Raw genomic sequence first — 14,101 nt, forward strand, 5'->3', positions numbered from 1 at the left:
AAAAAAAAAACGTTTATTTTTTTTTGTATCTACATACAATTCAAAGATGACCTTATTCAATTGAAATAGTCTAAGGGCCAAATTGTATCAAAGACTGGATCCGCCGACTACACAATATATCAGAAAAATAACCAGTGATTAATTTTTTTTCAAAATCAATTTCATTAAACTTTTCTTAATTATAAGAATATTTAAGTCCAAAGTAAATTGTAAAGTAAAGTAAACAAGAAAACTTTAGCAAAATATTTAAAATCATTTGTCGAAGAACAAAAGTAAAAATCTAATTGGGAGCTGGCACTAAGCATTAAATGATGTAAATTAATAATGTATTTTAAAATATTTTAAAATAATTTTAAAAATAAAATAATAAATAAAATAATATTTAAAATAATGTATTTTAATAATGTATTAATTAAATTTAATTAAAAAACTGTAGCTGTCAGAGATCTTTGAGTGCTTGCATAATATGTATGTTCGTTTTGTCAGAAAAAAATAACCTGAAACTGAAATACATTTATTTGTGTCTTGTATACTTTTTTCATAGGTCTTTCGAAATCTGAAATTTATAGTTTTTAATTATTGAACCCCTTTGAAAAATGGCTGGTATTAAGCTACGGTGGATGGTTGGTTAGTATTTATTTTGCAGATAAAAAAAAAGGCTAATGTAGCCTTAAAATTTGACATCAAATGTTAATGGTCAAGGTCGTATCCAGGGAGAAGGTGTTATCCAATTTCACCCTTTCCTTCAAAATTAGTCTGAGTCATAAATTAGTAACAAAATACTTGCGTTTTGTAATTTATTTTTGCATCCCCATCTACCGAACAAAAATCCTGGATACGGTCTTGTCAGCGGAGCTTTGCAAGTTTTATCATCAAGTAGTATACACTAGGGAATAAAATTCTTTGGCGAAAAAAAAAATCCTACAATACTCCCTTTGTAAAAAATTATCGAAAACAGTTTTCAAGGACAACATTTTAATTCTTTTATAGTATACGATCTTTGAGAATTTTTTGAAGTGCTGAAGATTTCATGAAGTGAGTGCTGACGTGATAATTTGCTCTCCACTGGAACAATGAATCAAATTTCGTTTTAGTTATTTTTTTCGTTATTTTTATCAAAATTCGTTTTAGCCTCTATCGTTCACTATAAGATTAATTTTAAAATGTTTTTTTCTACAAAAGATGTGTTCCATAGAAAAGTAAAGAGCTACAGTAAACCGATGACGAGCAGGAATAAAATAAAATGACAATAAAAACTTAAAACGAATATAATTCAAATAAAATAAATGAAAATGAGACGAAATAAAATTACAATATATATTCCAGTCAAACTTAAAAAGAATAGAAACCACCAGAAAGAGGTACCAAAAGACGCCCTCTGAGACTCCTGAAGACCAGAACATCAGTTGCACTTTACTGAAAACAATATATTTTGAGCTGTGTATTTTTATTGGTCATAACATCAACTAAACAAGAAGAAGCCCGCCATTATAACCAGGATAACCTACTGGAAAGGGATAAGGAATGAAGATTGACTGCTTTATGCATAAATACATATTGATACTCACTCCTGAAAATCTCAGCAGCATAAAAGAGAGCATGTTTAAAATGTTTTTGGTTTTTAGTAAAGCCAAGGTAACAGATATACTCTTCAGAAGGCCAAGGGACGAGAAGACTTTAAAAATCTAAGGAAGTTCTGTCCGTTATTGCGTTGCCTCCAACGATAATGGAAAATGACCTATAGTCAGTCTAAAGTAGAACAATCACCAAACATTATTTTGTTTCATTAATATTAACTCCCTGTATGTCATTAGAAAATTGTATTTCTTAGCATTATGGTTAAACTGGTAAGATGGGTTTGCAATGCTGAAACCTCACATCTTCCACCCTAGAGCAAATTTACTAAAGTACTGGGTTTTTGACACCAAAGCCGAGTATACTATCATAAGCGTTACCTGTAAGAGTAATGGACAATTACCTACAGTTGATCTGCAGACTGTCTACTGTAGAACAATGTCTCAAAAGTATTTTTTATTATTATTATTCGAGTACTTCCATACAATAAAGATGATTCTTCGTATTGAGAGCATAACTAATGGCATGGGTTTACGATACTGATCATGACCCCCCCCCCTCCTAGATAAAACCCTATTCTTCAGTAGAAAATTGTAAATATTTGTGGTAATGGTATAACCGACGGTATGGTTTTACGATACAGATCCCAGCACCTCCCTCTAGTTGAAAACTCCATCTTTCACTAAATAATTGTAGTTCTTAGCGGCAAGGGTATAACCAATGATATAGGTTGACGATACTGAGCCTAACAGCTCACCTTAGATGAAAACCTTATCTTTCATTCAAAACTTGTAATTCTTAGCAGTAAGTTTATAACCAATGGAATGGGTTTATGATACTAAGCCCAACACCTCCCCCTAGATGAAATTGATGCTTTTTTGAGTGCTCTCTATTTTACACCAAAGCTAAATATAATATTTGATAAATTCGAAAGCCTATAAGCACATTCGACAAATTAAATATTTAAAAATAAAAAACTGATGTAAAATTTACAATTCTGAAATTCATGCGGCTTTTAGGATTTTTTTTTGAGATATTTGATAAGAGATTAAAAGAAAATGCAGAGAAATACCAGGCTATAGTTTTATCTTCTCCCCTCTTCATGCCTTCTCCGCCTGTTCCTCCTCGACCAGAGGAGTCGAGGAGACTCCTCTTTCTTAGGCACATCCCTCTTTTTATAAAGAAATAGCTGTTGGGGTGGCGCTTCGCGCCACCCCAAGTCGTTACGCACCATATTAGTTACGCGCCAATTTAAGTTGTGTCCCTGTGTACCACCTATGTATATAGATAGATATATATATGTGTTTTGAACTACGTAAAACTTGCGAATATACAACATTCTTGGCTTTCCCATTGTCTGTGCATATTCAAAGCCTTATGTACTTATAATGACGTCATATGCAAACGCTCTTTTTAAAAACAAACAAACATGCATGCACACAACTCGTTTTTATATAGATAGATAGATAGATAGATAAAATACAAATTAACTGCGTAAAACTTGCGAATATACAACATTCTTCGCTGTCCAATTGTCGCTGCATATAAATAGAATGTCAGGTTTACCGACCCTCGATCATGCAACGTACAATTGTTCACAATCAGTATTAAGATCTATACCGCAGTTTTCTAATGATTGACCTTGAGCTTTGTTGATGGTGATTGCAAATGCTAATCGATTTGGGAATTGCAATCTTTTAAATTGAAAAGGCAAATCCGTTGGAATCATGGGAATGCGAGGAATAAGAACAGCCTCACCCTCAAAAGGCCCTGTCAAGATTGTTCCCTCTATTCCGTTTTCCATTGTTGTTTTTTTACGGCAAGTTGCGTGCCATTGCAAAGCTTTGGAGGGTTTATATTTCGTAACAATATTATTGGTACGCCTATTTTTAGTTGTAGCACGTGTGGTGGAAACCCTGTGAGATCCAGGGAATTTAAAAATTCAGATGGATTATTAACCGCTTCATTTGGTTCCACAACTGTGTCGACTGACTTGTAAAGGACTGCCTGGTCTCGAATCTTGGTCAAAACAATATTGTTGATTTCGTGGACGTCTATATTTTTGGGTGCGAGAATCACTCTTTCACTTAGCCATTTATGATTTTTGTAATTGGTTAGAATATTCGGAAATACTTTTTCAATCAATTCATTTTTGGACGTCACTAAATTATAGAATTCAGCAGGTAGTTGTATACGTCCTGAAATTGAGTCTGAAAATTGATCTGAAAATGTTTGACCAAAGTTATGGTTTTGCAATCGGACACGCATATTTGTAATTAATTTTAATGTCTTTAAGTGTGTCCATAAATTAGAATTTTTCAGGCAAGCATTCATTTCGTCTGCAGGGGTTGATCTAGGTATTATAGGTAATATTTGCCTGAAATCTCCCGTAAGCAATATTAAAGTTCTGCCAAAGGGTTTCGAATTCCCTCGAAAATCTTTCAAACATTGATCCAGAGCCTCGAGCGATTTTTTGTGTGCAATTGTGCACTCGTCCCAAATAATAAGTTTGCATTGCTGCAATACTTTACCCATCCCACATGATTTGGAAATATTGCATGTGGGAGTTTCTGTAGAATGCAAATTCAGAGGCAATTTCAAAGCGGAATGAGCAGTTCTTCCACCAGGCAGCAACGTTGCGGCTATTCCGGACGACGCAATTGCCAACGCTATATCATTTTTGATCGAATTGATGCCAGAATCAGTTTTATCACAAACATTTTACCAGTACCTCCTGGCGCATCCAAAAAGAAAATTTCTCCAATGTTGTTATCGACACAATGCATTATCGTATCATAAATGTCTTTTTGTTCCGACTGTAACTTGGAAATGTTATTTTGTACATACGACAATAGATCACTCGTACTGTAACTTTGTTCACGATCCAATTCTAAAACAGCAGTGGTACGATTAGGTGAAGGCATTCCCAAATCCTGAAGAGGTTTGTTTGCCATACATACGCACAAATCTTCTATAATAACTAAAGTGTAGTTATAAATTTCTGATGTAAAATCAAAAGTCATATCGGACGTCTCTAACCGATTTCGATGGAGTATATTTTCGGACATTTTCGATTTATATTTTCCCCATAACTCTGCAGAAGCTGAAGGAGAGCAAGTTGTTAGAATGGTTCCAAACAATGCACGAATTTGACTTGGAGTTGACATTTCGCACGCAACATTGATGCAGTTATCCCAGTGTTGGTCATTCTCCAATAAATTCAGAGCTTGGCAAGCACTACGGTAAGTGCCATGTATAGTACCGTTTACAGTTCTCAAATACTCAAAGGAGGTCGGACCGGGTACATTCACCAAAAGCAGGCGTAGAAAGAAGCATTCATGTTGATTGGGGTGAATGGTGTAGAGTCTTCCTATCGTGGTATATTTGAAGATGGTACGTTGGCTGTTGACTAACTTACCCTGTTTTCGACGTTCAAATATATTATTTTTAGTATTCCACGTTTAATACGAAGGCACTTCAGCATACAGCAGTTTTTTTGCAAAAGAATCATTTTTGCATAATGAAAAGAAAGCAGTTAATTTTCTATCCGGTGGATTCAGGGCTCTTTGTTGCATTTTGGATTCCGAAAAATAAACACGTTGACCATTCTGTAAATGTACCACTAAGCGAACAACAGCTGGACTACGTTCATGTATCGGAAATGAAAGAATTTGCCAAACAGCTTCATTACTGCTTATGTATCTTCCAGCCTGATATTGTACGATTTCGTCGATATCTTTGATTTCGGACTGCAAGCCAAACACTGCCATGTCGACGTATATATTGACGTATTTACATATGTATTTGATTGCCTTTGCGGAGTTACAGTATTCAACGTTTATGTGTGCATTAAATGTTTTTGATAATAATGGGGAATATGGAACAACCCACTGGTTATCTACTTCGATGGTGGTACCGTTACGCTTCTTTATTATCGCTGTTTTACCGCCATCTTCAGTAGATCTTCTTCTATATTGTGGGTAACCATCATTGCCAGTAATTGTGTTGGGTATTAAAAGTCGAGGATATTGCTTTGTGCACCTTCCTTTGGCCATGCATGGTGAATTTTCGTTCAGTGCACCGCAAGGTCGGGGTATAATGTTTTTTAACAACAATATCATATAACCCTTATCGACATTTTCATCAGGTATTTCAGCAGAAATCACATCATCAATTTCGTTAGAAGTAATTTTATAATGTAGCCAGATTGGTATATGTGCGAGTGGCAATCCTCGTTTTTGCCATTCCACTGAGTACATCCAGCATCGCACTGACCCAAACACTTCAAGTTTTACTATGTAGTTTATCAGTGATTTCAACTTTTGCCGGAAGACACGGGTCGTAATGTAATGTCTATGAACCGCCGATTGTCCTTGAAGTAAAATCTGCTGTATCTCGTCCCAATATTGATTACATGTAAATGTAATAAATAAATCTGGACGACCATACAGACGAACATACGCAATAGCATCTTGAGCATATTCATGCATATGACGGGGACTGCCAGCATATGACGAAGATAAAATCGTTAATCTTCCAACGTTTTTGGTATTACCGTCATTTACAACTGCATCTCGCAAATAAATGTATTGTTCAGAGCGGAGCTTGGTCTGATTCAGACGGATAAATAGTAAACGTTCTGATTCAATTTTTGCATACATATCAACGACGCATTGGTGAAACAATTGACGGCATTTAAAATATAATTGTCTTCATCCTGCCGAATCATTAGTCTATAGGAATAATAATGCATTGCACTGCATTTCTTATTCATTTCTTTGTTAGTGGCTGGATTTATCAATTTAATAATAATGTGATAGCCGTCGGCTCCATCCCAAAAAATGATAGGATATTGTAGGGCATCGTAGCATTGATGAGTTTCAGCAATTCTTACCAACTGAGCGTTTCGCTTATGAAGAATAATATGTCGAGGTAAAAACTGATCACCGACCATAACGATTGCCACTTTCTCGATAGTTGGAGCATTGTATTTACGCACATGTTGGCCAGGAGGCGTTTTGTCAGCAGAAATAACAATTTTATGCGTATCAGTAGGCATCAAATCGATGGCTGTTTTGAACAGACGCACTAAATTATTATTTTCGTGGAAAAGATATTGCAATTGGGAAACGATTGTCCTTTCAACGTCGGGAGAAATTTCGCAACGCGGATTCAATTCAAAATTTCTATCACTGATTAAGTACAATTGTAAAAATCTATAATTCTTGCCTGAGAATGGTAGAAGGGACCCTGCTCTATGATAAATTTGCCCTTTTACTTTGAAAGTAGGCATAAATTGATCTGGATTTTTGATTTGGGCACCAAACGACGTCATTTGGAAACATGAGTTATATTTTCTGATCTGTGATAAAAAAAAAACGCTTAGATTCTTACGTAATTCCAGTAAGTAAAGTCTTCAATGGCTCTGGTGGTGCGGCAAATAGAGGAAGTTTAACTTTTCCTGAGGCGCAACACATTCCCATTGTTTCACCATTGAATTTCAAGGCCTTGCAATAGAGACAAATTTTAGACATAGTCCCGATTTGAAAACATCGACTCAAGCTACAAAATCATCGACTGGGCTGTACCTGAATGCCAGGCGATAACTTTCAGGTTGCTCTTGCGATTCCTCGGCACGCTTTCTTTTCTTACTTTCTCTATCAGCCGCAAGCCTGTTTTCTTGCTGTTCTTATGATTCCTCGGCACGCCTTCTTTTTTCAATTTCTGTTTTAGCAGCAGTCTGGTTTCACGTTGCTCTGGTAGTTCCTCGGCACGCTTTCTGTTCTTACTTTCTCTATCAGCCGCAAGTCTGTTTTCTTGCTGTTCTTGTGATTCCTCGGCACGCTTTCGTTTCTTACTTTCTCTATCAGCAGCAAGTTTTTTGGCATAGACTCTTTGAGCAGCTTCCTCGGCTGTTGCCATTGTAGGTTCTTCAGGCATTTTACAATTAAACATTTTTCCGTGAACGAATGTCTTAAATACCTTTAATGACGTCATCGTCATGACAAACATGACGACAACTAACTTCATGACGACATGACATGATGGCATGACGTCACTCGACAGACACACAGACAACTTATTTTTATATATATAGATTGGTATAACAATAACTGTAAATTACTTATACATATATTATTCTATATGATTTCTTATAAAAATCTACATTGCTATACGGCCTCGTGATTTAGTAAGTAAATAGAGTAATTTTGTTTTAATAATCTTTGTATTTATTCTGTAATTGATATATCTTTTTAAATAATATTAGTTAATTTCAATTACATACAATCAATTAATTATAATTAATTTTTTTTCATTCCAGACAGTTTTGAGATTAGAGCGTCAAATTTACTTCTACGTGTTGCAACAACTGTTGAAAGAAGCGAGAGGAGGGTGGAGTACCAGGAACGGCGTGAGTCTCTTACCCTCGAGTGGAAGAAATTAGCATTAGTTTGCGATCGTTGTTTACTCATAATATTTTTCTTGACAACCGGTATTGCAACTAGTGCTATTTTATTGTCATCTCCTCATGGGCCTTAAGAACAGTTGTTACCAAAAATGTGGAGAGTTGTTAATTTTTGGTCAATTTACTATAGATTCCTCTTTTTGACTTAGATATCGGGATTTGTCTAAGAAATGAGTTAGGGTGCAAGGAAATAAGAAAAAAGGCAAGAAATCGTAGTCTGGCGCTAAAAATTTTCTTTTAATGTTAAGGGCAGACTGGTTTTAGGGATAAACATTGGGACAGAAGGATGGGAAAAGGTTGGAAACAGAAGGGGTTTACTAGTTTTTGCGAAAAGGAAGTTTTGCTATGATTTTAAACTCGTACTGGATTTTACTCATATGCCAATCATATTCATCTTCATATACTACTCATATATCATTTACTCATATCCACAGTTATATGGATTTTAAATTCAATTTTTTCTAAAGGAATAAACTCTGCTACAGCGCTTAATATTGTGCATAACTTTGTGCTTTGGCTGATGGTCAACTGTCAAATGTGTTTTTCTATTTATTAATTGGAATGGATGTCTTTGTAGGGATGATTTGTCCTTTATTCCTTGTCTTATCCGTTTTTACTTTCTGAGAGGGTGTAAAGGGGGGGGCTTTGAACAGATTAGGATTGAGGAAGGGCGTACTTAGCTCTATTGGCCTCTGACCGGCAGGTGCTGCAGTGAGTTTTTTAGTAGTAGTAATAGTTAATCCCTTGTCTCCTATGTCAATAAAACATTAATAAACTATCCCAGTAGCTTTCATCTTCATTGTTATTTACACCACATCCCTCATTTACCCCCTTTTGTGTTACTGTTTGCCGGTGAATTCGCTTTTCATAGGCTTTTAGGCTGTAATATAGGCTTGTATATGCAGAGCAAATGTGATTTTAAAGTCAACAAAATATACAGATCATTCATGAATCTTGGCTTTTTTTGACAGGTGAGACAAATGGCTACGGCGCGACTTTGACATTATGCGTATTTCAACGGGAAATCTGAAACCCGAAACATTACGCCCACATAAATTGAAATTCAACTTTTGTTGTGTGATTGATCAATGCAGGATTTTTATGAAATTTCAGCTGATAAATTCACAGTTTTTTACGGAATATACTTTTGGAAGAGGAGGGGCAAAGATTTTAAAAGCACAAGCGAATTATATGCTTTAGATAAATAAAAGACAATATCCTCACAAGTCTTGATTTTTTACCAAAGTTTCTCTACCTCTAGCAATAGTTTATGTGAACACTTATCTTGAAGTCGGTTTAAAACTTACTTCATACTGCCACTCAGTGCTAGCCCCGCACATCCTTCAAAGTCATAAGGCGTGTCGCCATTTGGCAGATCTTGCAAATCTGCAATGTCAGTCTGTAAATTCGATTTCAAATGGAGACTTGTCTTCTCTTTTGTTACTGACAGTTCAAAGACTAGAGAGCAAGTTGACTAAGAAGCAGATCAGCATACTAGCAGATGTGTAAAATTTTCAAACAGATACGTGTTAATACCCACGATACACTGCACGATCTTTTCCAGCAACAGCAGATAAATCATGTGAAGCATCGACACAAATTAAAAGAACAGAGTGTTTTCTTCTCACAAGCCAATCATTTTGTTTGAAAACCATGTCCTTCACCTATGATCGACTTTGGAAACCTCGTAATGGTCATCTCCTAAAATTTTTGTGTAAGTAAAATCCACTCTTATCATAGATAATGAAATTGTGCTGCCTCGGTAAAAAGCAATATGATTTCTTCATTTTTTTTCGCCAAATCGCTTCTTATGGAAGGGGAAGCCATAACATACTTCGGGGTGGGGGGAGGTCATTTGATTGAAAATCGAACGTTGCAAAGTGCTCTTTTTTAATGGTAAAAGAGATTGAAGGGCAGCAAGACCTCCTCTCACGCTCTTCTCCCAACTTCCAAACACTCTCTACTAAAATTCTTAGATAGCCATTTTGTTTAAATAGCTCAAAGATTAAATGGAGATACCTCCATTGATTACATGATCCGCCTCTCCACAAGCCTTAGGCAAGGATTGTAAATTATCCAAGATGTCCATTGTTTCTTCATTGGAAGGAATTTGTCATGGGAGAAGAGAATTTTCATGAATGGGGCGCAGTATTTTCTAGAATTATTTAAAACAAAAAACAACAACAAAATAAATATGAAGAAGTATTTTCAACTGAAAGTAAGAAGCAGCATTAAAACTTAAAACGAACAGAAATTATTACGCATATGAGGGGTTCATCTCCTAAATACCTTCTCTTTACGCTAAATTATTTTTAGTCATTTCAACTATTTATTCTACGGCCTTTGTAATTCAGGGGTCATTCTTAGAGAATTGAGACAAAATTTAAGCTTTACTGTAAAGAGCAAGGTATTAACGAGGGGGCAAACCCCCTCGCATACGTAATAAAAATATACGAATATAGAAGCTCGTTACGTAAGTTAATTCGTAAGCTACGTATATTTTTTACTTAGAAAAACGTTCGTAAAAATTAAAAAAGTTCTAGTAGTCTTTTTAAGTAACTAAAATATTGGAGGGCAACTAGGCCTCCACCCCTGCCCCTTTTTCTTATCAAAATCGTCCGATTAAAACTAAGAGCCAAAAAAGAGCCAAAACATTTAGCAAAAAAAAATGATATGCAAATTTTGTTAAAATATTCATGGGCGGAGAGCCAAAATAAAAATATACAATAATTCAAAAATGTTCAGAAATTAAATAAAGAATTAAGATTTTTTACTGAAAGTAAGGAGCGACGTCGAAACATAAAACGAACAGAAATTACTCAGTATATGAAAGGGGCTATTCCCTCCTCAATGCTCCGCTCTTTACCCTAAAGTTTTCTACTGTTTCAAAAAGTAAATTTGAGAAAAAGAGTCAAACTCGAGCGTAAAGAGCCGGGCCTTGAGGAGAGAACAGCCCCTTTCATATACGGAGTAATTTCTTTTCGTTTTAAGTTTTAACGTTGCTCTTTAATTTTAGTTAAAGAAAACTTGTTTTTTTTCTTATTTAATTCCGTAACAAACCAGTCGCTGTACTCACTTCCTGGACCAATTGAAGACAATTATTCGTTTGTGTGAAGCGTAAAGGATGGAGCCTTCCCTAAAGTTTTTCTATCAGCTGAATCAATTGCCTTTTCATATTTTATACAATCGAAGAATAAAGAGGGCTGACCATTCAGACAAATTTAAATTAATAATCAAAGTTAATTAAAGAAAGTACTTATACATCAAACTCTATTTAAAATTTTTCAAATTTGAAACATTGTGATTGTGCAAAACATTGATTTAATAGCCAGTTCAAAAACAAAAGATGCCGTTGTCTTCATGTTTTAAGGGATGATTTAAAAGATAGGAAGGGTCATGACCTCGATCGTGCTATTTGTGGGGTTACATACGATTTGACCTAGCAAGAGAAGAGAAAAGCCTTTTAAAGGCATTTCGGAGAAAAATATCGTTTCAACATTGAAACTTTGAGTACGCGTTAGACCATTACCCCCAGGTTCATTTCTTTAATCAGTTTCAATTTCAAAACAATTCTTTTGCATTTCGTGTAGATAGTAACTTATGCTAGAAAGGGGCTACAGGAGCAGTCCTTATAAATGCAAAAAGGGGGAATATGAGGCATATTTTTAATAGGGAAAACGACGCTGTCGCGATAGAGACAGCGTCGCTATCGCTGTCTCTATTGCGACTGACCTATTGCGATATATTTCAATCTAATCGCAATAGGTTTTTGTTTGCAACAAAGATATACGCAAAAATCAAGATCTACCGCTGTCACGATAGAAACACCATCGCTATCGCTGTCTCTATCGCGACAGACCTATTGCGATATATTTCAATCTAATCGCACAAGGTTTTTGTTTACAGCAGAGATATACGCAAAAATAAAGATCTAGAAGATCAGCAGAAATTTGGCACAATGGATAAATATAAGGTCCTAGCAGCAGTTTTTGGGCAAAATTTTGTAAGAACACAAGGTTGAAATTCGATTTTACCTCCCGATCAGTATGAAAATCCTCAGAAGGAACAAATTTAGGCCGATTTCTGGTGTTTCTGGCACTGAAGACTTTCAAAATCCCGTAAAAATAACGACATTTTCGGCTTGTAGTAATATGCTACTCCGAACAATTTGTTCAAAAAGTGTTTGGGAGCACATGTACTGTATTAGTAAGAAAAGGAAAATGAGGAAAAAAGGAAAAGGAAAATAATGAGGCAATGGAGAAAGAAAATAAGTCTAATACAGTATTTTGATAGATAGCACTGTCCTTCACTGACGATCTACATCGTGATACAAAATGGGAAATGGTCATCAGAAAACATTTGAGGGAAGAGGACTTCAAGGGAGAGAGTAAATTGCTTTAAATTACCTAAATTAAGTTTAGATTTGCCATTAATATAAAGCCTCATTCTTTGGTACTTGGTTAAAGTTTTAACAAGATATTTGTGAGCCGCCCATGCAAAAGTTCAGTGGAACTATGCGCTAGAAGAAAGTATAAAAATTTTTGAATATTTTATTTTTCAAGCAAGTTAATTTGTAAAACATGAATTATAATTCACAATATCACAATGAGGATATTTCTTAGAAATTAATTTTTATCTGGTTCATATGCTTTTTACAAAAACTGAGGAATACTTATTGAAAAAACTAAAATAGAAGACATTTACTGTATTAGTAGGAAAAGGAAAATGAGGCAATGGAAAAAGAAAATAAGTCTAATATAATATTTTGATAGATTGCACTGTCCTTCACTGGTAATCTGCATCGTGATACAAAATGGGAAGTGGCCATCGGGAAAACTTTGAGAGAAGATGATTTCAAGGGAGAGGGTAAATTGCTTTAAATTACTCACCCTTAATCGTATATCCAGCGCGGTAGGGTCGATTCGAGCCTCCTGTAGAATAAAGAGTAAAACCAGTTTAAATTGGGTGACCAGAACTCGCATCAATTTTGGCCTCAGATCGCTGGATTCAATTATCAGTAGTCAAAGCACTTGTAGTATCATTGCGTTTACACTGACTTATTGACTTAATTGAATGTAAACAGTTTTAGCAATGTCACTGCCTTTGCTTTGGTTGATGAGTATCAACCAAATGATGAGTATTTGGTTATGAGTTATGAGTATTGGTTATGGTTATGAGTTATGGTTATGAATAAAAAAAATGGGAATAGGTGTGCCGAAAAATAATTCAAGCTAAATGCATACAAACTGCTTTATTAATCTTACCATGTTTTGATTAATTTATTATGAACTGATATTTTATTCATAGAATCTCAATAAATATCCTCATAGAAATAAATGATGCCGGTTTTTCGGGTATTTTTTACCTTAGCACTTCTACTAGTATTATTATCATTGATTCAAAGTAATTTGCTTAAAGAATTCCGTCGTGGAGAGTTAATTACTGCCAACAATATAACTACTTATTGTTGTTACAAATAAAACTTTGAAAACATATACATTTTCTACATCAGGTTTTTCTGCAAAAATCTCAACATAGAAAAATAAAACTCTAATGATTGAGGTACATTAAATGCTCATTTTTTTTAGAAGTTAGGTAAATTTAGAATTTCTCAATGATTCTGTACTAAATCACGTAACTTTTTAAAAATATTTTCATCCTAGAGTACCCCATTCCACGTAATACTATAAATCATTTCTAGTACTTCTAAGAAATAAATTCTATTCCTTTCGTCATATTAATATATTGAGTTTTAAGGGCAAAAATTAAATGCACAACACATATGAAAACTAAATATATTCACAAAGTTAGAAAACAAGACTAAGTCAAACTAAAATTCCTTCTTTAAGTTATAAGAAAAAGACCACTATGAAATTTTTTGTTATAGGATGGAAAAAAACTTTACCTACTTTGGATACATTTTTAAAAATAATTTTAAATGAACAGAATATTTTTCATTGCATTTTTTAAACCATTTATTAACAACATTTATGCACACAAAACTACTTAAATCTATTTAAAGGAAACTTAATGCTTCTCAAACAGACACCTGAGCTTTGA

At 34.7% G+C, this 14,101-nt stretch overlaps 1 protein-coding gene across 1 annotated transcript in view; it reads left to right on the top strand.

The window, feature by feature from the left end:
* LOC136040830 (neuronal acetylcholine receptor subunit alpha-10-like) overlaps positions 1-8,827 on the top strand; it is a 197,004-nt gene extending 188,177 nt beyond the window's left edge. Inside the window, exon 10 of the mRNA XM_065725166.1 lies at positions 7,898-8,827. Within this exon, the coding sequence (XP_065581238.1) occupies positions 7,898-8,115 (218 nt within the window). The 3' untranslated portion in view covers positions 8,116-8,827. The remainder of the gene's footprint in view (positions 1-7,897) is intronic.
* Positions 8,828-14,101: the final 5,274 nt, after the last annotated feature.

The sequence above is a fragment of the Artemia franciscana genome, chromosome 21 (genome assembly GCF_032884065.1).
Source record: "Artemia franciscana chromosome 21, ASM3288406v1, whole genome shotgun sequence".
NCBI classification, from domain to species: Eukaryota; Metazoa; Arthropoda; class Branchiopoda; order Anostraca; family Artemiidae; genus Artemia; species Artemia franciscana.